The sequence below is a fragment of the Haemaphysalis longicornis genome, unplaced genomic scaffold (assembly GCF_048455015.1).
Source record: "Haemaphysalis longicornis isolate Haplotype H1 unplaced genomic scaffold, Haemaphysalis longicornis Haplotype H1 scaffold_1, whole genome shotgun sequence".
NCBI classification, from domain to species: domain Eukaryota; kingdom Metazoa; phylum Arthropoda; class Arachnida; order Ixodida; family Ixodidae; genus Haemaphysalis; species Haemaphysalis longicornis.
This window is the reverse complement of record NW_027526203.1, coordinates 135,974,468-135,999,821: the sequence shown is the minus strand read 5'-3', so window position 1 is coordinate 135,999,821 and position 25,354 is coordinate 135,974,468. Positions and strand designations below refer to the sequence as shown.

The 25,354-nt window shown below is 49.7% G+C and overlaps 1 protein-coding gene across 3 annotated transcripts in view; it reads right to left on the bottom strand.

Annotated features, from left to right (window-relative positions):
• Positions 1–7,155: 7,155 nt before the first annotated feature.
• The window catches only part of LOC144180584 (ras-related protein Rab-14), a 37,353-nt gene continuing 19,154 nt past the window's right edge, over positions 7,156–25,354 (bottom strand). For all 3 annotated transcript variants that reach the window (XM_077708919.1, XM_077708914.1, XM_077708923.1), the window contains exons 5-8: positions 24,555–24,585; positions 11,440–11,508; positions 8,963–9,074; positions 7,156–8,487 (exon numbers count right to left, since the gene is read on the bottom strand). In XM_077708919.1, the coding sequence (XP_077565045.1) occupies positions 8,966–9,074; positions 11,440–11,508; positions 24,555–24,585 (209 nt within the window). In that variant the 3' untranslated portion in view covers positions 7,156–8,487; positions 8,963–8,965. The remainder of the gene's footprint in view (positions 8,488–8,962; positions 9,075–11,439; positions 11,509–24,554; positions 24,586–25,354) is intronic.

The window sequence follows — 25,354 nt, the reverse complement described above, 5'->3', positions numbered from 1 at the left end:
GTTGAAGTCGCCACAGACCAGCAGCTTGGAGCCGTTTGCCTGCGAGCTCGCCTTGTGCGAGAGTGGCCTGAAGCGTTGTTTGCGCTTGCTCGGTTTGCTACACACGTTGAGGACGTAGACGCTCTCCTTCCTCTTCTTGCCAATTACCACCTCGGCCAGTACGTGGTCGACTGTGACATTTTTAGTTGAATTTCCAGCATTGTGTGCTCCTTTTTGTTCATGATACACAGTCCCCTGCTGTCTTCGCTCTGTAGCCGTGGAGTGGCCGATGCGTCGCCAGTGTTTCCTGTAGTAAGATCACGACCGGTTTCTTCTTGCTGTTGTCGACGTGCTGCGGTAGTACCCTCCTTTCCAGGACGCGGCAGTACCACTGCCAGATGATCACTCTTGGTTCTGGGTCCATGCTTGTTCCGTTCTAGCGATGCCTCCCTGCGGCGCGCTGCGCGGGTCCTGATATTGGATAACTGCTTGCATGTGGCTCTGTAGCTGTTGGACGGCCCCTTCTATTTTAAGGAACCGCCCGTTGTCCAGCCTGCTCTTCTCTGCGATGGTCGCCTTTATCGTCTCGAACACCCGTTCCATTTTCGCTTCCAACTTGTTCAACCTGTAGTCCATATGCGCTCCTCGATGCCGCTCAGACATTCTTCCACGCCGACGTCGATGCTACTGATCTCCTGGGTGCCGCACTTTTCCATCGTTCCCTTCTTTATGGCCGCCTCTCGGGGTTCCGGGACGTCGCTCGTTATATCCATCGGCTGCGCTTTCGGCGGGCGTTCCGCCGTCGCCGCGACCGGGGGGCTCGGGGTAGCAACCTTGTTCTTGGTTTCCGTCATGCTTTGTATGGTTTTTTTCATCTCTTCCAGCATTCTACGCAGTTCCCTGTTCGCTTCTCGAAGGGCCCCCATGGCTTCGTTCTCTTTGCTCGGCTTTTGTTGTTGCTTCTTGGCTCTTTTTCGCCGGTCCTCCTTGTAGCCTTGGCCTTGCCCGCCCAGCTCACGCGCTGCCTCGACGGAGACCTCCCCTTCCGCGTGACGCTGGGACTCCGACTCTGCCTCCGTAGAATGCCGCCGCTCGAGGGCGATCTGCCTCTCGATTCCGAGGGCCCCCTGGATGGGGACCGCGCCTATCTTGCGGAGTTCAGTTCCGGGAAATCTAGCTCCAGCGACAGCTGATCCTCTTCTGTGCACGCGAGGCGCCGCTCCCATTGTCTTTTTCTGACCACGTAGGGCGTTTTGAAGCGCGCCTTGCAGGCCCTGTCACCCATCACGTGTTCCCCGCCGCATAGCTTGCATTTCGGCTTGCATGTGCACGGGTGTTCTTCCCCCGGGGCAAGCTTGTCGCAGCCCGGTCATCGTTTATCGCTCGGGTTTGGGCACACGTCTTTTCGGTGGCCTACTCGACCGCATTGGTAGCACACGTCCACCTTCTTGCAGTAAGTACAAAGAGCATCGAAGCAGCGCCGACCCGTACCTTACGTAGTTTGGCTCCTTCGTTCCCTTGAAGACGACGATGACCGTCGTCGTCTCTCCGATTCTCTTGGCTCCTAGCGCCAGCGGGTTGCGTCGGTTGACCACCCTTTCATCGATGACCGCGGGAGTTTCGTTTGTCGGGATTCCCCTGATGATTCGGATCCCTTCGCCGTGTCGTGTGGCGCAGTTCTGTAGGCCCACACCTCGTACTTCTGCCCTCTCACTGCGATCTCTTTGACTTGGCTGTAGCAGATGGCTCTTTCTTCTTATGCCGTGCAGATCACGATGATGTTCTGCTGCGCGTTTACGTACAGGGTGCCTTCGTATTTGGCTTCCTTGGCGGTTCCCGCCGCCGCGTGAACGGCCGCGGTCACTTCGGCCAGGCCTAACTTGGCCACGTTGATTCCGCCTCTCGGCCTCATGACGATTTTGATATTGTCCCTCGGCAACGCTGGCATTCTCGCCGCTTTGATTGCTGATGACCTTGTTCTTGCAATATTTGTCGCTTTCCTAGCCTCGATAGCGTTCTTGTCCGTTCTCGACGCGGTCTCTCGTTGCTGGCTACGGGCGAGTCGGTCGCCGGCAACTTTCCATCCTGCCTCGTTCATTGTCTCCGGCGAAATGTCTTCGCCCTCCACTTGCACGCCCATTTTGCCGAAATTGCTAGTATAGACAGAACGGGCGGCTCCATTTCTGCATCTAAACTTGTCATCTTCTAAGGTTGAGCCAGTGATTTCCCTACACCCCCCCCCCCCCTAGGGGGTGTGTAGACCCCCCCTAGTTTTTCTGGACACCCCCCCTTGAATCCCCAAATTTCACTCTTTTCAGTCCTTGTATGCACCTTTTTCAGTATGGATCTGGGCATGCGCGGGCTGCCCGTCTGCTATTCTTGGCAGTAGCCTCGGGCAAAATAAACAAAAGTGCGCCCCCCGAGCTTGCCGTTAGCGTTGCACGTATTTATTTCCTTTTTTTCGACAGCTCGTGGCAAGTTCGTATGTGCACACAAAAAAGGCTTTCAAAGGAAAGGGGCAAAGTGGTTTGAGGCTGACCACGCTGCGAGCACATTGCTACCAGCCAGAAAGTAGCGAAACTGAAAAAAAAAAAAAGTAAAGGAAAAGGGGAGCTTCAACGGCCGCAGATTAGTCACGGAAACTTTCGCCTGCTACCGTGACATGCATATGAATGGTACGGGTGACGGGTGGGTGCGGGAGCAACTGCAGGACGAGAACATTTTGTGCACGAGTTCTCCGAAACCCAGATATTCCCAGGCAGACGTCTTCTGCCATCTCCTGCTGCTGCCGATCACAACAGCCACTGTTGAGCGCTCGTTTTCGGCCCTCAACAGGGTTTTGTCATCAGAAAGAAGCCGCCTTCTTCCCAACCATGTGAATGAGCTGATGAGCATAACTATCGAAGGTCCGGAGGTACCCGATGCGGGAGAAGCTATTGACGTTGACCGACATGTTTTTAATCATTTCATCGCAAAAGCGGTGCAGTGCTACAGCAAGAAGCCTAGACGGTTGTAAATAAGGTGCGGCGTTATGAAGTTCTAGTCTTCAAAAATGCGTACTTCTCCAATTTTTATTTTGGAATTTATTGCTTGGTTCTTTCATTCGCAATAAAAACGCTTTGTGTTTCTGTTAATGAATAAATAAAATTTCACGCTTTCGATATTGGAAGATTTTTTTCAGCGTCTTTATTTGGCCTAGTACCATGTGCCCGGTCTTCAATTGCTTTTGTTTTTATGGACCCTGGATGATTAGCGCTGCTTTCACGCTGCGTCAAGTAAGACGTGTGCAAGTTTAATTATAAGAACTGCAAATAAATAACATATCGATTCGTCACGGGGATGAGCGTTTGGTTAACAGACGTCTATTATTTAACTAGTAGGATAAAAAAACAGCTTTTCTAGTTTATGAACCATGAACCATCCCCCCCCCCCCCGAGCCATTGAGACACCCCCCCTTGATTCGATGCCTGGGGAAACCCCTGGGTTGAGCCAACCCCGACCGGCGCGGCGCAGGGCCTAACCTCGGCGACCACGCCTAGGCTTAGCGGCCTCCCGCCGTTCAATGGCTTCAAAGTTCGTCAAATCGACGAAAAAGCACTTGCCTTAGTCGATATTGGTGTCAATCGATGCCTTGCGTCATCCCGAACACGTTGGGAATAACAGATTAGCTCTTCACACGAACTGACGCTGTTAATTTTCCACTAACTGCGGAGCCGATGTTGAGCACGTCCGCTCACGCGCAGCCTCACGTGCATCCTCCTAGCCGAACAATTTTTTTTATTGAGAAATTGTTTGCCCCATTGCGCGAAAATACGTGTGGGTGCGCGCGTGCGTGCGTAGACATTTGATGGTACCAAGAAAGACGGCTGGCCGGCAGGTTCTCTGCTACCCAGAGCAGTTGCCAGCCCGGCACCTAGACTTCCCGCTTGCCAGTGAACTACCTGTCTGCCTGCCTGCCTGCCAACCAGAAGATTTCGGCGAGGATGCGTGATTTGGAGACGAAGGATCGCCCGTCATGAGCCACCCAGGTAAGCGCGGGGGGGCGGGGGAGGGGTACAGTGCCGCACCTTGGCGACACTTAATGGTACCGAAAAACGATGCTGCCCATGAATATTCTGGCGAGGATGCCACACCGGAGGAGAGGGGGGCGTCGGCGGCACCGGGGCGCTGTCAGATGGACAGTAAAGAGTGCACCACCGCAGACAGGGTGTTATAACAGAGAATCCGGCTTTCGCGCCTGCTCGAATGGGACCGCAGAGATAATATGCATATGCGCACCCCTTATTATACCATTTGAAGGTAATAGTATTTTTGAGCTACTAAAACGCTAAAATATTGGCGCAGCTTGCACTAGGGGAAGTGCAAGGCTGGAGAAACAGCGGAGCTGGGGGTCGTCCTAGCTTCTTCCCCCCGAAATCCGCTGTCAGTGTGATGGGCCGACCCGAACGGTCATGTGAAATATGGCTGAACTTGGCCTCACCCTTCAACACTTAGCCTAGCCTAGCAAGATCACCGCAGAACAAAACAATAAGTACTATAAAACTTAGCAAAACCTACCGAAACCGGAAGAAGATAGGGCGAACCCCCAGCTCCGCTGTTTCTCCAGCCTTGCACCACTTGTGCAAGCTGCGGCAATTTTTTAAGTGGATATCGAATGCATTCATTGCTGCAGCTGAAGGAAAGCCGGCAAATAGCCGCTCCCCTGCTCTATTGACGTAATTTAAGCGGTAGAAGAACGCCAGGACCAGAAAAGAGAAAAATCTGTAGGGCATTTTCAAGTTATTTGTGGGCATAGAGCAGTAATTTTTGGCTAAGGCACTCTGCGACCCCCTAATCTAAAAGTACTGGATGTGTTGGTTGACTCGTTCAGCCATACTCCTAAACCAATGGTATTTCTACTTAATTGTTACACTGATACTGTTTTGTGCTCCGCGCCGTCGTTAAAAACCACGATCCCCGATTTTTCTCTGCTAAAGGATGGCCCTAGGTGCGTCGCTTCTTCACCGCATATCCATCAAGCCCTGCTTACTTACCCGGTTGTCCGCCATCAACAATATGTCGTCTGCATACATTAGCCCTGGAACCCAATTGTTCCACCACCTGCCTGTTTTTTCATGTATGATAGGTCGAACCCTGCAGCGTATACCGACTTTTAGCTTCCTTTTTATAACCCCACCATGTAGATCATGAACAGCAGTGGAGAGAGAGGACATCCTTGTTTCAAATGCTTGTAGGTGTATACAGTCCTATATGTTATCCCCTCCTACACTATTTGCACTTGGTTCTCCCGGTATAGCTCCCTGAGTAAGCTAATGAATTCTGCCCCCACTACCTCGTCCTCCAGGATACTCCATAGCCGCTCCCTGTCTATTATCATACACCGCTTTAATGTCCAGAAAGGCCAACCGCAAAGGCCGGTTTTGCATCTTCAAGACCTCTATGCATTGGCTTACCACGAATAAGTTGTCTTCTAGTCTTCTGTGCTTTCGAAACCCATTTTGAAGTTCCCGTAATATCCTATTTTCTTCTACCCACTGCTCTAGTTCGAACTTCACTGCCTGAATTACTAACCTGTACAGCACTGACGTGACGCGTTACTGGCCTATACGAACTCGGGTTTGTCCCGTCTCCTTTGTCCTTGTACACGAAGTTCATCTTGCTCATTTGCCACGCGGCCGGTATTGCCTTTTTTTTTCTACCCTTGTTCTGATGGCTTGTAGTACCTTTCCCTTGCTCTTTGGTCCTAACTGGTTAATCAACTCCATCGGTATCCCATTCATGCCTACCGCGGTATTTTTGGGGACCTTTTCCTCTGCTCTTTTCCATTTCAGCTTGTCCCCATCTATCTCCAGACATTCCCGCCGACCCGTCGCAACATGTCTGTGTCGCTGCAGGGTCTATGCATCCACCTTACCGAACTTCTCCGTGACGATTTTGTGTAGGTATTCCAATGCTTTCTCTCCCTTGAGCATCTGCCCCTGCTCGTTTTCTGTAGTACCGCCTTCTGTGGGACTCGTGCCTTTCCCTAATGCCTGCACATGGTTGCAAAATGTTTTCGGCGCGTCTCTACGTACCTTCCCTTGTACTTGCACTACCCATCACTCGCTGTCCCCCTTAATTTTCACCTGCATTAATTGTTGCACTTCCCGTTTTATTTGCTTATATTGCTCCCATTTTAGGTCCACCTCCTCCTGATGTCTCCCCGTCCTCTTGGCTTACCTGTGCTCTCTAGACGCCTGTTAACGTCTCTCTGGGTGTTTGTTCTCTCCATCGATTGGCCCTCTGCTCTACTCCAGGATTTTTCTGTCAGCCCATGATTATCATAGAAATCCTGGAGTGGGTGACAGGCTTATCAAAACTATGCAGGAAAAAATAGTCAAGGCAAGAACCCAGACCTGCCAGCCCCTTTTCCTTCCCCTACCCTGGAGCAGTGGGAGATACTGCTGTCCAGCTCCCTCCCTCAAGATCAACTTCTGCTGGTTGAGAGGGCCAGTCGAGCAGGGACGGCACATGGTTACCTGAAATGAGGAACCACCCCACCTTAGTTCAATAAAAAAGTTTTCTCTCTCTCTCAGCCTCAATGCTTTTGGCTATAACCGCAATTTGTTTGCTGTTTTACTACCCCAGTCGACCCATTTTTTCGCTCCCCAGTTTCCCTAAACTCAGGTTTATACGCTTGTGGTCACCGCCCAATCTGTGGCCCCTTTCTCGTCTATGCTCATTCCATCCAACCATTCATAGTCCCTCTGAAATAAGGCAGTCAATACTAGACTGTCTCCTACCACACTCCGCGATTTGACCCTCGCATTTTTGTTCCCTATTTACCATGATCGGCTTTTGGTACTCGCACACATCTAGCATTAGATTTCCGTTGAAGTCTGTGTAGCTGTCTAGACCTTCAATGTGGGCGTCCATGTCCCCTACTAATCTGCCCCCAATGCTGCCACCTGGTTGGGCAGCTCTGCATTATCTGGGCCACAAAGCGATCCCTTATTAAGTGGACAAGTGCGCCGTTCAAAGCAGAGCTGATCTGCTTGGTGTCCTCTGCCGTCTCCCCTTCCAGCTGTGCCACTCGGCTGGCAGAGGCACTGCCCGCATGCCCAACCACTGGGCCCCGCAGCAGGAGCGAACCACTCGCCCGGCAGAAGGAAGGGCACACAAGGAGCACACAGGACGCTGGCCATTCCATCGTTTTATTAGCAATGTCGCCTGCAGTGTGTGCCAACCAGTGTTCAGCTATGAGGAGGAATTACATTCAAGGAAAACACAATCAAAATCTGCCTTGAAAATTCAAGTACTATCATTTCTCGTCCACCGCACCTGGCCTCTGTGGGGGGAGGGGGTGGGGGATTTGCCAAACAGCCTACGTACAATGCAACAATACCAGGGTCACAAAAGGTGTCACGCACCCTCACCCCCAGGCTGCAAGTAATCGGTGGCTACACAGTAACGGGCACACTTTCCTTCGCTGCCGTGCCAGCAGTCCTTGGTTAAGATGACAGACTCTATACAAAACCAACATGGTGGCAACAGGAGCGTCCAGTCGTGTGGCTCGGACACTCGGTCCCGCATAAAAAAAGGAGACGGCGCCACACATAATACTCGGAGGAAGAAACTGCAGCGCACAGCTATCACATCCCAACTGGCCACCCACAAGCAGTGGGCTTAATGTACAGTCAAATGAATCACTCACACATACACGCGCGCAGCAGCACGAAAGGTGCACGAGGGACCAGAGACGATGGGTTGGTGCACATTACCTCGAGCCAAATCTGAAAGCAAGCAACTAACTCAGAACACTTGCCGCCCAGCGCTGCGACAGGGCCGGATAGGGAGAGAAAAGGCGCCTCACACCGTGCCACAGTTCGGGGCCCTGCCCGCTGGTGGGGTGGGCACCCGTTCTGTGGCGGGGCTCCGAAGGGTGCAGTGCCTGCCGCGGTCAACTCCGACGAGCCTCCCACGTGCAAGCAGGGAATGTTTGAACAGAGGCCATGCACACAGAACAAGGGCACTGGCACAACAACACTGCACGCCTCCTCCCAAGCTCTCCCGCAGCCTCGGTAGGTTACACGGGGGAAGAAAGCGCACACGGCCAGTGAGAGACAACCGCACAGCTCCTCTAGGTGTGCAGTTGGTGCGGAGGCCGAAAAGAGGGGCACAAGGAGGAGCAGAGGGGAGGGAGGGGGGGAGGGCAGTAGAAATACGCTAGGCATGCTTCTCCACCAAGTTCCAGCTCATGGAGATGGGCGGCAGGGTGGTGAGCACACGCAAAGAATCTCATTTATTTCTGCTAGCACCAAGGGAAGGACGAAAGGAGAAGGAGAAAAAAGAGAAGGGGCCGAGGGTGATGGAGAGAGAGAGAAAAAAAAAAAAAAAAAAAAGCCGCCGTCCCTCCGGTCGCAGACCCGTCATGTGCAGCCCTGTGGGAGGCTCCTCCTGCTTCCCGCCGGGGTAGTGGTTGTAGTCCCGTAGGCTTGTCTGCCGCCTCCTGTGCCCGGCACAAACACTCTGCAAAGGGAGGGGGGGCGTCCGTCAACTCTGGGCAACCAATGCTGCACTATTCAAAGCGGCATGGCTAAAGCTGCGCTGCCAATGCAAGGGAGTGGCCCAACTTTCCCACTGCCTGCAGACGCTAAGAAACGTTCAGCAAGGCCACTTGACGGTCGTCGAAGTAAGCACTGGTGTAGTGCGTTCTGCTAAACACTGAAACTGGCTGAGGCATGATGGGTGGTGCTGCTTTGTGGAGCACAATGAATGGCAATAGTATCAGGCACTCTGGGTTTGAGAACACCCCAGTGGTGACTAGCGCAACTGAGGTCCAAGATTAACGCATGGCCTGGCCTCACCATCTTGTCCGGAGAAGATGACACTTTGCAAGGCATTCCCCCTAAAGTTACTGGAGCACAACACACTGCGATGGCTCTTTTGTGGACTGTGAGATGGGGTTGCATTGGTGATGAAGCGGAGAAGTGTCCGCCCTCACCTCTTAACAGCCGCAGGCTTCCTTGTCGGTGGTGGCCTCGTTGGTCAGGCTGGTGGTGGTCCGCGTCTGGGGCTTGTGCTGCACCCCGGACTCAGCAGCATTCAGGTCCAGGCTGGGAAGGGCACAAAGGGCCCGTACTCTTAGGGTGGGCCATGCAATGCTCACAGACCACTCCCAACCACTGCCCTCGGGAGGGCACCTGTCCCTATTGCGTTTACCAAATATAGTAAGCATCCACATACATTAAATGAATATCCATCAGTGTCCAAGTCCTGGCCTGGTCATGCACACGTGGACCCTCTTTAGAAGAGAGAGTTTTAGTTTGGCGTTTTTACGCTCCGCTCTGCTTCGGGTAGCAACGCTAAGCTGCAGCGGAGCGGCATGCGATTTTCTCGTTTTAGTTGCGCGTAATGCACAGCGGAACGGACCTTTCGGACTAGCAGCGCCGTCTGGCCAAGTTGGGCGTAATGAAACAGAACCGAAAAACATTTCGCCACTTCAACAAAGTAAAACCAGTACGTATAGCTTATTTGTTTATTAAGTATTGACGCGTGCAATCGTATTGTGCTACTAGTCCATTGCAATGGATGAAAATAAATTTTAAACTTGATAGCCACGCAATAGCCAACAAAGTTGTGTTCCAGATGCATTCGAATCCCTCTCGACGGCAACGATCCAACGCAGCGTTTAGTTACAGTGAACTAGAATAGTTCTGTGTAGTTTTCAAATGGGTTCGCAGCCACCACTTCTCGCAGCAAGCAAAAGCCCTCGTCGATGCAGAACCCTTTTCGCGGTTTGCACGTCAAACAACAGCCTGAAGCTGCGGCGCTCGTCGCAGGCGTGGCAGCCATCTTAGAATAAGCAAAGTCGTCGCAAGCGCGCGAGACGGCGCCCGCATCGCCCCGCCGCGCTAGCGGAGAGGGCCGTGACGGTCCGCTCAGGCTGCGTTTTAGTGGACCGTGCTTCTCGTTCCGCTAGCCCGCTTAGCCGCCAAGCGGAGAGCGCATGCGCAGTCGCAGTCGCACTCCCGCTCCGCTTAGCTGCTGAGCGGAGCGTAAAAACGCCAAAACTAAAACTCTATAATATATTACCAGGCCCGGGCCGGGCCTGGGCCAGGCTCACTTATGAATTCCCGAGCCCGGGGCGGGCCCAGGCCAGGTGTTACAGGCCCGGGTCGGGCCTGGACTTAAAATGAGGCCCGTGCAGTGCTCTAGAAAGAGTTGGTTCATGCTTAAAGAAAAAGAAAACATGGCGCTAAGCAGATGTAGATGAAGACAAGATACGACAGATACAGCTGCCATACTGCAGCTGTACACGTCATATTTCGTCGTCTTTGCGCCACGTTTTCTTTTTCTTGGCAAAAGTAGATGAAGCTCAGTGTAATGTTGCAGTCGTCCTAGCAGCTAATTTCCATATAATTTGTTTCTGGATAGTTTCCATAAAACAAGAGCTGCAGCCATTTTCCGTAACCATACTCCCTCAGTAAACGGCCAAGTATCAACAGCGGGCAGGAATTCTGTAACGTTCACAACTTCCCTGTGAACAAATTACGACAAGTAAATGAAACGCGGTCTCACGATAGCGCCGTCTTAGCTGCCAATTCCAGTGCCATTTTCTCTGAAGAAACATTACATTAAAAGATAGAGATTCGTGAGAAACTGGAGACATTGTTGTCTTGTTGACGCAACATGCACACGGACGGACATCAACCACCTCCAGAGGGTAGCTATGCAGAGCTTCACTGTAAAAAGCAATGCTGAACTGTAGAGGTGTGAATATCAAATTTGGGACTGTGAATCAAACTGAATACTACTAACCGTGAAAAATGAGCACGGGTTGAATCGAATATTCACTAATAGGGAAGGAAGCATCTAAATCATAGCTAGGAAAAAAAAAAAATAAAAATGCCTTAGGCTGTAGGGACGTAACAAATGTAAGCATTCATGTACTGATGCTTCATAAAAAAATGGTGCAACCATTCGTGCAGTAACACAGGGAGCACACATTTGACTACTCTCTCCAGCCACTGCGCAGAGGTTGGTGACTGTAGGGCCTCGTTTCAAGCCAGCTGGGTTCCACACACTGACAGGAAGCTTCTTTTTATGCTTACAAATTCTACACAAGCAGCGTTTCGCTTCAGCTCACACACGGCAGAGTCAGCATGCACTCGGGCTTGCATGTGTCAGGCTTTCCTGCACAGTTTCGGAATCGTGCAAAAATGCCAACCCACTAGGGCGCGACGTGCAGCGAAGCTCAAGAGTTCATAATTCAATCGGCACAGCAAAACTTCACTCCTAAATTTTGGATGTTCCAAACCTTGGAATCATTTGAATGGCAACACTGCACTGCGCGTAGGACAGTGAACACTACTCGCAAATTTATTCAAAGACGCATTTGCACACCTTGAAGAATATCAATCCGCTTTACAGGCAGCATGAAATCTCCCCCCTTTTAGGGGACGCTGGTGTCAAACTCACCTGCCATCCTGAATGTTCTGGAAGATCTTCTTAGCAGTCTCAAGGAAGGCCTCTTCCACGTGTTCCCCCCTGGTTGGAGAGGAGGTCTTAGAAGTGCACACGTGCCAAGGGGTCCATTGCAAAAACTGCCACAAGTGGAACCCCTTTGGGAGAGCCACTGTGCCCATGTGGGCAGCCCTCCCCACCCACTGTGCAACTGCGGGGTGCCATTTGATTGCAACGTTTGCGTGCCAACACTGAGTTTTACTAGTGCACTTTTGGCAGTTGAAATCACTGCTGGCAGTGTGCAGAGGAAAATTTGCTGCCAATATTTGTGACCTCAGTGGGTGGAAGCGTCCTTCAGGGTCGGAATGGAGTTGGCAAACTAGTCTCTCTTGCTTTTTGCTTTCCAACCAAGTCTGAAGAGGTTTCACAGGCTTGTTCGGTTTTTAGCTGAATATCCAATTAGTTCTGATGCACGGTAATTAGATTGAGGTAATTAAAAATCTCATTTGTTCTTGAGTACAATAGAAAAAAAATCATCAACAAATACTCAAAGTTGTGGCGAATGGAAGGTTTTTTTGCTTGGCAATCATATGCAAGTTTACATAAATTATAACCCCTAGGTTTAAACTATGCCTGCTAACCATTATAAATAACGCTAATTTTATTGAAACATGAAATGCAAAATCTGCTTCCCTTATTGCAAGGTTTAATCATTCAGCTTCACACTGCAAAAGAAATTATCTTTCTGGCTACACTACATTCCTATCGCTGGGATACCGCCCAAAGATGGAAAAACTTATTTTGTTGTCACAACTTCGTCGTAACTGGGTCTGAATGCAGGGGTGGGCGCGGGCTTGAGGCTTTCGGAGCAGCTTTAGAGCACCAAAAAGACCTTTGGAGCAGTGCAAGTCAGTTTGGGAGCAGATTTTTAGTCAATCTTTTTTTCTTACAAACATGCACAAAAAAAAGCAAGAATTTTAATTGTTCTTTCTCAACATTCCATCAATACTGAGACAACATAAATTGAAAATATATGTTCAAATAATTAAAACATACCAGCTGGTGGAATCCTAACTAAGAGATAACTGGAGATGAGGAATGCTTTGAGTTCATACAGTTAACCAGATTTCAGACAAATGAAAAATATTCGTGATATTAAAACACAATTACAGTTATGAGAAATACCCCAGGGAAGAGTGAAGATAGAGAAAATGGTTCCTTTTGCACCTAAGCTGATAAAATTTTAATTTCAATCTAACCCAAATGAGACAAATAAAATAACCAAGAGTAACAAAGGAAGAAACTGGGAGAAAAATAAACTAAGAGGAGACAATAGGTAATTTGATGCATTGCATAACTAAACCTGTCTAGACTCCAGAGAAATAAGCCATTATTCTATGCGCATAAAAAATGTCAAGCAACTGCGTCGTGCTTATCCGAATATGCCGTATACCAGTGTTTTGTCAACTTTTTTTATTCAAGCGTAAACAGAGGGCTCCCTCCCTCCCTCTCCCCCCCCCCCCCCCCCCCCCCCCCCCCCCCCCCCCCCCCCCAGCCTTCCAAAGCACTACTGTACGGCAAGACACACCTACTGAGCTGATTACTTTCACATAGCTGCTAGCTTAATCTCCTCTCTGGCTTGTGCAAGAGCCGCGCTTTATCTCGTGCTGCTCGACAGGGCACGGCGGCATCTAACCCTTGAAATGGTTAGCGCCGATAAGACAAAATAGCAAGAGACCGACTGAGGAGTTGTCTGCTTTTATGAGTAAGCAGGAAGATTGCAGACAACCCATGCTTCACGGCGCAACACGCTGCGCGGTGAAGCCGCATTCACGGCTAAAGTTCGCGCAGTGCCCGCACCCCATGTCCCGTAAAACTGCGCTGCCGCTTGGACAGCAGGAAATTGTGACGAGTGACTCAGAGCTTTAGTCCTTTAAGGAGTCTGCTGAAGCGAGCTATGTCGTGAATGACAGTTCAACAAATGGGTCCCTACTGCTCCCTGTGCAATTGAGACTGGCACTGAACATCATTTCACTGTTGCCTCACATTTTTGCGGCACCCTACTCTAATACCGTTTTTTGGAGCAGGGTGGCACGGAAAGCCGAATTGGCACAGCGTGGCGCAAATGGCGCAGCAGTTCCACCCCTGTGTATGGCTTTTACAAATAGCTGTTACTGTACTGAATTTTCAGAAGAAAAACTTAGCAAACTAAGAAAAAAAAGGCCCGTACATTTTAAAAAGAAAAATGTTTTTCTGGGCAATTCTCTGGTCCCAAAGATCCATGTGCCTGCCCCTTAAAGGCCAACAGCATTTCCCCATGACCAAATTTATTTTTAATGTGTAGTAAGTACCACCAAAGCAGCTGGGACACAAGTGGCAGCCCCGTGAAACAATTCGTTAATCAGTCAGAAGTGTTTACAAAATGAAAGACGCTCACACTAACGCGTAAGACTTGAAGGTAGCGAAGCTGGATGCAACAGTAGCGCATTTCCTCTTTTTCACCTCACGGTGTTGGTTAAGTGTCGCCGCTGTACGAGCGACCACAGCTGGATGTTCGTCCTACTGCATCACACACGGCTCTGCGTGCACGTTGCCTTCCTTCGTCGCGCGCACTTATCGCTACGGCGGCAGCGTCCTTGCCTTCCTCTCCCGCAGGTGACGGCACGGGTCCCGCGCGCTTCTCCCGTTTCCTCCTCGCCTATCTCTCCCTGCCATCGGGCGCTGCTCTAATCCGGGCACTTGCAGAAGAGGGTGCGGTTTGACCTCTACCTCTCAAGGTCAAAACTGGTCACCCCGCAAAGACTGCCCAAGGTAGCGTGCTGTAGCTTTCGCTATCAAAAGCTTCGCCGCATGACCGCACTGCACCTGCCGGCAGATCGCGTATAAACAGCCATGATGCATCTGTGACGCTCCAGCCTGTTGAACAGGGTATTCTTCCTCTGGCCAGCCACGCAACTGGAGAACCAGTCGAGCTCTGCTCGAATGCTTCACCCATTTGCTGCCCTGAGCGCGCGCAGAGCTTGCGCGAAGGCTTGCTCCCTAGAGGCTGACCATCAGGCCATTCGCTGAACGGCTGCAACGCCACTTCGATGGTCGCATTCTTCTCGATTTCGATTTCGAAATTGCAGATATTTGGCGACTGCTTGCAGCGTCCACGCGCGTATTTCAGCTGTTGTATTTTGCAGCTTTCTTTTTCAGCAGACTACACAGAAATGGTGTTTTCAAGAGGTCAAAATTTTGAGTGCAGTTGGCCTTTAAGCGAATTATGAAGGCCCACTGCTCCCAAACAGAATGAGGGCGCATGCTGTCTTGGTGTCCCTTGGTGTGGACAAATGCAAGCACGGGATGGTCCCTTTCAGGATTTGTGCAGAGTGCCATGCCTCCAATTCCAAGACGCAAGACAACGGGTAGCTCAAATTGGTTCTCAAAGCAGGTAAAAAATGGTGAAATAATACAAAGTGAAATAATGGTGCAGTTTCATTCAGAAAAATAAGCTCTACAAATTAAGTGAAAATAATTTTTCGGTAAATTTGTTACTTTTTTTTTATGATACGGAACGGGTTAGGCACGAAAATATTTGGGCGAAGGACGTGAAGGACACGGACATATTGGCAAAAGCAACAACAAAATACTAAACAATGTAGCTGCGCAGTGTACAGGCACACACTCATTCCCCATGCCCCGACGTCTTGTGCGCCCCCAGGAAGGCCAGTTCTTTCGCGGTCAAAAATACGGAGGTCATGCCGACGCAGTCTTTGCCCCTGCAATTTATTTCACCTGCTTCCATAATCTCCCATGCGTGCCGATCGGGGTCACGGGACACAACAGTGGCAAGCCCTTGCATTTGTGGCAAAGACTGGCCAAGTTCCCATCTGCCCTTTTCCACTCGACTGGCAAGTTGACGAAGGCGTCGATTGAAGACACTAAATAAAGGCTGACTGAAATTTTGTTTTTAACTGAACTATCACACGTTTCGTAGCTCTCACGGCTTTTTTGACAAGCAACAATGCGTTATTTGCTGGGGAATAAGTAAATCAAGATGGCATTTTTCTCTCGCACTTCCCTTTCATTTTTTCAAGACGTAGCCATTGCGTAACTAAGTAGGATCAAAGCACCAGTGCAGTCTAGAGCGTAAAAAATCGGCGCTAGGCGGCTGGCAACTTACTTTCACATCTCCAAGCAATGGCCGGCCATCCTCGAGAAGGTTTCCCTGGCCGAGGAGACTGGCTTGGACTTTAAAGGCTCGGACTTAGTTGTCACTTACAGAACGAGGAATGCTTTTAAATGCTCTAACAGCCGGTGTGTCTGCCTCGACGGGACACCCAGACCCCATCCAACCGGCAGCCTACAAAGCCCCTTCAGAAGCAAAAAACACCGTTTCAAATATTGTGCAAGCGAGACTTCCCGGCTAGGCGTCGCTCTGATGGGCGTCTTCATTTCCCTTCGTCTGGCGATCCCAACCATATCATATACTCTTCCCTCACGCGAAGCAAGCGTGAAATATGCACTCGCATCTTGAAACCTGTGTCAAATAGTCTCCGTGGCTGAGGCTCACCCGGCCCAAACATGGGCAGATTAACGGGACTCACGATTTACGATTGTTAATGGACAGCTGCTCGCAGTGAACGAAAGAGCACAAGGTCGAATCGGTCAGCCAACCACTGCAGTAAATAACCTAGACCCTAGACATTTCACGACCGATAAGGTTCGAACCAGGTGCGGTAGCCCTTTATTGAAAGCAACATCTGCGCGCGGAGAATGCAAGATTAGAAGCTCAGGCAGGCTTGCCTAACCACCTGCAGTGCACCTTGTTCCTATTGCCATTTCCTGCCGGGGATGTTCCCACAGAAGCTCAGGCGGTCACCGTCGTAGATCACTGACTTCACCAATTGCGCACCAATGCTTTCCCGAAACAAAACAAAGCACGATGGCTCGCTGAAGCATGAGGGAGGCAGCCTTTATCGCAATGTATAAAAGCTGTACTCTTGTGTTCTTTAAATTAGATCAGCTCACGGAAAGCTTTGATTTACGTTTATTTGACGTGCTGAACCACTTAGGAGATACTCCTCCAATAAGCCATTCACAACTATTGTGACGTCACAAAACATAGAACCCAAAAGTGTACGCAGCGTCGACACAAGGTTTCATATTTCCGGCATTTTCTGCCTTATTAAACAACAGCTAGTTGTGAGAGTGGCGTGTTTAGATTTCGGCACCTAAATCTATTGATACAGGCCAACTTGTTTCCACCCCCAGTGCCCCTTAAAGGGGGACTCAACTGACCACATTCCTATGGCACTTGTTAATTCATGACCCACGGGCTTAAAAAGCATCGCGTACCGATACAAACGGTTCTACAAATTGATAGAACTTTTCATAACGGCCTAGTTTGCTTCTTTTAGAAATATATCACGTCTTTACTGGGATCAAAAATCACATGAAACGTATTTTGGTTCATCGAATTTTCACTAGATGGCGCTAGAAGTGTAGCAAGTAGATTTATTACTTCTGCAAAGAAGTGACACATCTCTAAAATAAGCAAACTAGACCATTCTGAACACTGATATGTATTTGTAAAGCTTTTCGTATTGGTGCACGATGGTTGTTAAGTACGTGGGCCATGAAGTAGCACTTCTTAAAAAGGAGCCACGCAGACTAAACACAAGTTCGGTTCATTCAAAAGATTCCCTTGTTAGAAGCATACTGATACCACTTTTAGCGTAAATATAATGTGGTGTCAGTATGATTGTAACGAGGCAATCTTCCAAAATGAACCAAACTTGTGTTTTGTTTGCACGGCCCATTTAAGGCACTGACCCGTTCGGCCAATGTAAGCCCTGCCGCCTGACAATAACGGCTCATACACAATTCCCTCAGCTCCACGACAACGATCAGCGCACACGGGAGGATTGCGGAAGCAGCGGAAACGCATTGCGAGGGGGATTGTGTCAGCATGACCTCCATGACCGTGAAAGAGCTGGCCTTCCTGGGGGTGCACAAGACATAGGGGCATAAGAAACGAGTGAGCGCCGCTACACTGCATAGCTACATTGTTTAGTATTTTGTTAGTGGTCTTGCCTATACAGTTAAATTGTTGTTTTAACCAAATTGAAGGGGCATTGCAATTTGCTCGATGTAACCAACATTTCGTTATAGCCGTAGCGGGCATTTACTGCAGATATTGTGCACTGTGTACTTAAAACAAATAGCAGGCGAAATTGGATCTCGCCGCATGGTAGTACACAACAAAATATAGTAACACCTCGCTACAAGAGACACTGTTAGAAGACACTTGGTTATAAGAGACATTTGAATGAAGACAGTTTGGTTGATTTTCCTATGTTTACCCTGTTAACAACATTGCATATAAGAGACTTTGGTTACAAGAGGCATGTTTCTTGGGTCCCTTGACTGTCTCTTGTAATGAGGTTTTACTGTAACCGCATTCTGGAGATAAAAAGGAAAAACCGTGCACCTACTTTATAGCGGTTCAAAATATGTAACTCGTATGTATTTCAAACAGACTTCGCTGCAAAGGAGTCCATAATTTGACCTTGATGCACGTTTCTGATGCGAATGATGCGAAAGGACAGAGGTGGGCTCCTCTATCCTTCTACTGAGCTTGTGATGGTTCTCCATTCACTGAAGAAGTACGCTGAGGTTTACATCGCAAAAGCTTGGAAGTGTCAACTGCAGCCACTGAAGGCTGCAGTTGACAATGCCACGGAAGTACTTCAGAAACGTGAACTGAAGTGCTCAACCCCAGGCCACCACGAAAAACTCGTGAACGTTGTGTTCGTCAAGTTTTTCCGAACACTTGTGGTGAACTTCGCGACGAGTGTGACGAACAGACACGACACTGCAAAAGTTTTTGCGTGCGAAACCACTGTTTCGGAAAGTGCTGAAGCTGTAGCGCGAAATCAAATAGAAAGCTCGCATTGCATTCTGATTAAAGTTTTTATGCTCAAAATCCACTTTTTACCGTCGACGCATACCGTATTTACTCGCATAATCCTCGCACTTTTTTTTCGGAAAAGTCAATGCAAAGTTAGGGGTGCGAGAATTATGCGGGGAAAAAAAAAATATCCGGTGCACAGTGTTGCCAATTTGCCTTATGCCAATCCCGCTAAATGTAGCGGCCGTTTTTTGTATAGGTAAGCTCAGTGTTGCCAACAGCAGCTATTTCTTTTTATTTTATTATTTACAACGTAAACAATCTCCCGTCGATCAGCGATCATGAAATTGCCGCCTTTGCTTTCTGGCGCGCGCCCTATCTCGTCGTCGTATGTGCGTGCCCTACTCCAGTAACGCACGTTGAAGTCGGTGACGCCGAAGTGCCTGCCTGCGGCACGGTTGCCGTGTTCGATCGCGTACTCATTCGCTTTCAATTTGATAGCGGCGGTGTAGCTGGCGTTCCTCCCCATGGCGAAGCGGCACCAAGCACAAAATAATTAGATCAAAAAGTTCTCAAAACGGCAGCGAGCTATCCACCACTGATGCGAGTGACTCACTGACTGCTGCCGCTCAACGGCGGGACCACGACGGCGACACGACAGGCGGGCTGCGCGAACACCGTCTAGTTGCGCGCACGCGAAACACGCGCGAAACCGGCTCAAGGACAGTGAGTACCGTGTTAGGGCGCCTGTTAGGGAGTAGCCATGCAGGTTGTTAGGGCCATGTTAGGGCGCCTGGATGGCCTTGGATACACAGCGCTCTCCGCCGAACGGAGAGGCGGCGGGGGAGGGCGCGCGTTGGAGAGCGCGTGCACCATGCGGGTTTCGCGAGCAGGCAACTTTCGCCGCTGCAAAGTTGGGGGTGCGAGGATTATGCGAGGAACCAAAAAATTCAAGTTTTGGTGGTTCACATTAGGGGTGCGAGGATTACGCGAGTGCGAGAATTACGCGAGTAAATACGGTAACTCCTTATGCAACGGAGACGTTTTAAACCGTCACCCTCGCAAGCAAGCATAGGCTGCATCGCCTGCTGCTACAGTTAAACCTGGATGAAACACCTCTATGTAACGAATAGCTGGATTAAACAAAGTTTTTCAATTCCCCATTGCCACCTCCACTGAAGACCATGTATTTGTGAGCTCTACGTAACGAAACGTTGTGGCGGTTAACCTTAATGTAACAAAGTCGCAGAGCTGAAAAGTCATTGTTTTTTGCTCTTTTACTGAAAAATCGGCAGGAGAAATGAGCTAATTTACCGAATACCTGCACTACCATAAGGAGCCAGCAGCAGTGAAATGTCCGCAATCGCCTAAAAAAATTCGTCAAGATCATGATGATGATAAATGGAACGGATAGCACCATCCCGTGGCTAATGTAGTAGTCGCCTCTTGTTCTGCTTGTGTAGAGCGACACCACACCAGCTAGCAAGAGGTAACTACCCTTCACGTTTTTTGTTTTTTTTTTCCCGCTCGTACTGCACACTACCGCGCTTTTCCATGTGTGAATTCGGTTTCGGTTCCAGACTTAGTTTTGAGGTGCTAGGCCAGCCTGTCGGCGTATAGTCACGCGTCGCTACTTTCTATCTGCAGTATCGGTTCGTCGGTGATGAGTGCTGCTGCTAGAAGAAGAAAAGTTGTGTCCTTTCATGAAAAGCGCACAATTTTAAATGCTGTCGCCGCTGGCGAGAAAGAAGAATGTTGCCCCATGGTATGGTAACCCAGCTATCACCCTCTCTACAATCTTGAGTGGGGTAGAGAGCACCCAGTTCGCAAAAGGCACCCTTCCAGCATAAGGTTGGTACTTGTAACGCGTTAAGACACCGGGAAGTGTCAAAAGGCAAAAGTGATACTTCAGTTACGATTGTTAATACGGGTGTAAGTGACCCTGCTTCTTTGCAGCGCCGTGTAGTGCCTAAGCTCGTGCGAAAGCGGAAGGCACTACTCGAGCAGTTTTTCTCCAAATTAAATCCACGAAAGGCAAGTTCACCTTCACTGATTTCTACCATTTTGGCTTCGTTTATGCTTCATTCCACGCGAGCCTTAACTCGAAACCTGCATATAACGAAAAATTGCAAACTTCTGTCAACTTGGTTACATCCAGGTTTAACTGTATTGTGGGATAGGCGCGGCTTCCGGCACCAAGCTCCAGAACTATGAGGGACAGATGTTGCCTGTGTATTCCGTGCCGATGCGTGGGCACAAAATTTATAGGCGTGGCTGTGCCCAAGCTGTAATCTTGGTGAATTTTAAGCCTCTATGTGTTGTTTTCCTATCTTTTACGTGATTTCATACTTTTGTTTGCATTTTTCTCCAAACAAGATTTGGCAACACCTAACGTTAATTAACGAACGTTCGTGGCTTTTTTCCCGGGTAAGTAATTTTAATATAACTATTTACACATACAGATGTGTGCAATGAACTGCAATAAAAGAAATCCGTACAATACAGTTGCCGACAGGTTTTTCGGACCCTCAAGGGGCCGAGGTAGTGTGCGGAAAATCGGGCAGTATGAAAAAAAATTCATGCAAAAAAAAAAGGGGGGGGGGGGGGGGGGGGGGGGGGGGGGGGTGCGGAAGTGGGGGGTCACGGTATTTACTGAACATCTTGAAAAACTCGTCAATCTGTTTCTGCGGGGCCCTGCGTTGCCATACTAATAGGTCAGTTTGCACATCGGCGTTCTTCGACCGTATTAGACTAAACCGCCTCTGTGGCGACGGACTTTCTTCCTCCTCGTGGCTCGTGAGACAGTGCCTGCTATCAAGGCTGTGTGCGAGATCAGCTGCATGCATTGCACAATTGAAGCTGCAGAAAAACAAAATGTCAGCAATGTTGTTTACATTTCCGGTAGCTTTTCACTCATGATTGAAAAAAAGAAAAAAGAAGGAGCCCGGAAAATTGAACTAGAAGCCTATTAAACATACGAAATTTTGGTCACTGTTATACACTGCCTCTATGGAGCGCGTGACAGTGCCATGGCAGAGTCTGAATATACAGGCAGCTCCAGAAAACGAAGTCCGAAAAAACTGTCGGTTACTGTATTTTAAATTTCAGAGCTCATTCAGCAAAAAAACTGGGCAAAATAGGCAATTTTTTTTGTTCTATGAAGTTTTTTATCGCTACTTCCTTAAGTATTTGGTTCATTGCACAGGCCACACCTTTAGCTAGATAAATTCCAACGCTGTCTTATATGCAGCATTTCCCTACTTAGTTATTGCTGACATGACAAGCAATTCTGATGCATTTTTCGATAAAAATTCAACGTTTCTTAAACTGTTGGTCAAGATAAGAAAAGGTATGCTTTCCCCGCTGCGCCACGGCAGCCACGCTCATTTGACTGTTTGAATCGGTGCAAGCACCCAGAAATGTCAGAGGTCACTGCTCTTTTCCCGCCTCTCTCTTGATTGACATCACGCGAAGAGAGCGTGCAGGCCAGTTCGGGGGCTCCGACAGCTGCTTTCCACGCACATGTGGCTAGTTCTGTGTGTGCATTGTTTGCGAATGCCTGCGGCAGTATTTTAACTCTGCCATGTTTATCAGCTACAGGCTGAAACCATGCTCAGGGTGGGAGAGCACGTTTTAGAGCAGTTGGTGATGTAGTACAGAGATGCGAATGCAGTTCCTCATCCAAGTGGAATTTAATTGGAACGCTGAGAACTAATGCAGCGGTGGAGCCTTGGCCCTTCTGTCCTCGTTTTCTCACAGGGATTGCACACATTGACAGTCATTGTAAGAATGGGCCGAGTGCAGCTGCTCTCGTAGAGGGAATGTCAGGTAGGTGGCACTTTGTTTTGGACAAAACAGCACAATTGCCAGAAAAATCTATGCAGGAAATGTGTACAGGTGGTGTAATAATTTGGAATCAACGTATGCCCAGCAGGCCCTAGAATCCTACACATATTGGAATCTTTGCCAATGCTAGGAAGCCCGTACTGTCTGCTTCGTTTCCCCTCTTATAAAGTTTTACAGTGGTGTCGCAAAGGGCACACCACTCGCGTAGCTAATGTCGTTCTCATGCTGACAACGACCTCGTATTCCACAGGGTACGAGCGGCGCGCTTACAGTCGGGACGCCTGCTTGTGCTGTTTGTGCACTGCTTCACACGTAGCTTCTGCCTTTTGCCCAAGGCTGCAGCAGCACAAGTACAGCCACTGTTTGACCATCTTCTGAGCCAGCCATGTCAGCACCAGTTCGCGCTCACCTGACGGCAGAAGTAATTTGCTGCAAGTTTCAGCGTTACGCCAACAGTGTCAACATCGAGTCTGCTGTTTCCGAACTGTGCAATGCATCTCTGCGCCTTTGTCAGTAATTCTCAAACTCCTCGTCAAGCGCCATCCCAGCCGACAGGTGAGCTGCATCCTCCGGTGGCAGAGCGATGTGGCATACATAATTTCGTAGCTTCGGGCCCAAGAGCCAGCCTACAAGAGGTATTGCAAGCAGTGTTGCGGGATGGTGGGCGCCCCCATTGCTTTCCCATTCCATTCCAGGGAATTATAATTTGTGACAATTCCATTTCTTTCAATTCCCCAGAATGCCATAACTTAGGCCATTCCCACTCCTGGAATGGCCAAACAGTTCAATTCCATTACTGGTTCCTTGACGTAGAAACCGCCTTTTGACAGCTGCATGCAGTAATTGATGAATACAACACAATGCAGACATTATCAGATGCGTCCAGAACTGCAAACATTTACAAACCGCACCAGCAAAGTAGAGGGATGGTAGCAGCTTGGTGACAAATCTTGAAATTCCTCCCCTTGTATGCACGGCAATATTGCTTTGATAGCTTGCTCTCTGGTGGTGCTAGAGAAAAGTGCAGGAATGCACTGCTGTTTGCTTGCTTTGCATCATTGCACAGCATGTGGCATTCTACCTTGCCACCTGTTTCGGACCTCACTTGTCAGTTGTTGTGGCTGAACAGACACGTGGTGCGCACCTTCCCGTCACCTAGATGCACTTGAAATCACTGTAGCAACGCCAGGGGCAACATAGGCCACGTTACAGGGCCTCAGGGAGACACCGCCACTGCACACGCTTGTGGACGAGATGTTCTGGAACCACATCTGCTGGCCTATGTACCTCCATCTGCTGCAGTTTATGTGCGAGCATTGATGTCCCCTACTTCCACACGGAACAACCGAGGAGGAGTTGAGCTGAGCTGAGCTTCACGCATCTCAGTGACCCACCGATTTGCGGCCGTGAAATACACCTAGCAGTCACCTCCGGTTGGTGCAGTTCCTGCCTACCGTAGGCGTGCCCTGCCTTCAATAGAAGACTTTTCCAATTGTTTTCGCGAAAAACAATGCCGGCACACTCTTATTAAACAGGGCCCGAAATGCGCCACAAACAATCCTGCCGCATTTAGGCAACTAATCGCAAGACTGTGCCAGTGGTACGAACAACGCAATGCCCCTAACGCTTGCAGCGTGCCTATGTCTCATGAGGCATGGAAAAGGCAGACAGACATAGGCACACTGCAAGCGTTCCTCTGGTATGAGCTCCTCCGGTATGAACTGTATCCACCAAAATGCTACTGTAATCAATTCCCTGAGGTAACATACCCAACATTGGGCTCGAAGCTCTTATTTATATGGCATGCACCTTTTTCGCAGTAAAAGGCCATTTGTCGAAAAAAAAAATGGTTTGGGTCTTCTGGGATTCCCCCCCCCCCCCCCCCCCCCCCCCCCAATACGGTGTTCAGTCTTGGACGAGCTATACAAATCCAGGGCCTAATCTAACTACCGGTTCAAAGCTGCTGCCTCGGGCAGAAGGTCGCCATCAGCAGCTTGGGTGTCCCCGAGTGAATGAAAAAGTGAGCCCGATGCGCCCATGCTGGGTACTGTCAAATGCCCCCACCGCACACCACCACCCGCCCAGGAGCAGCCGACAGTCCAGGCACTGCGGAAAACAGCGAGGTCAGACGGGCTGGCTGGCTGCAGCCGGTCCATCAGCTGCTCCGACACTACTTGCCCCTTCCACAGGCACAGCGCCAATACTTGCGCCACACTGGCCGAACCGCCACCCACAGCCACAAAAACGGGGGCGCTCCTGAAGCAGCACAACATTGCTGCCTTGAGCAGTGCTCTGCTGCTTGTGACAGACAGGGGTGAGCCTCTGCACCCAGGCGGCCCCTCCAACAGTAGCAGTAGCAGGTCAAGCACAATGAGAAGGCGGTACTTACGTTTTTGCGCTAGCCTCCACAAACATTAGGCCTGTTGGGTACAAAACAAGACAGCCGTCAGTCAACGCTGCCGCCGCTAGCGGAGCACACACAGCACCCACTCGCTGCCTTTGCCAATGCCCACCCTCTCTGGCCTGGACTGCCACAGGGGGAGGCTGGCAAGGGCAGCGTGCGGGGAGAAAACACTGCCCGCCACCCAATGGTGTCCACGATGCTACTGTACCCTGCTTGGCATTCACTCGCACGCTGTTCTTGGAAACATTTTTTGGGCCTGCTGCACGCTAGAGTGACCTCGCACCCACCAGGAGCCCATTTTACAACTGCACTGGCACTGAGTGAGTGAAACGCAAACATGTGAACACTGGCATCATGCCACCTTCTACCCAAACAAGACCTCGCCTTTCCCCTGCATTGACCCCACGGCAGCAGACAGTAGCTGCCCTGAAGTAAGCTGCATGGCAGGCACTTCGCAGTACGTAGCCTTTACACTGTGGAGGAGATGGTCTGGGAGCAACAAAGCCGCCACTGCGAGACAGAAGCTTTACCCACTTCCTGAGGGGCCGAAGCATCACTTTCCCAATTCAAAGAACACTACGGTCGCACAAACAAGAACAAAAAGGAATGCCCAAGCACTAACACAGTTCACTGAAACCTAGCACAGCCACAGAAGGGTGCGAAAGGGACAGAATAGGCCCTCACTCCTATCGTAATGAGATTATCTACATGCTTTCAGATACAACACACACTGGCCAACTCATTAGGTTTGGGGAATGATGATGATGATTTAGGGTTTTATGGCG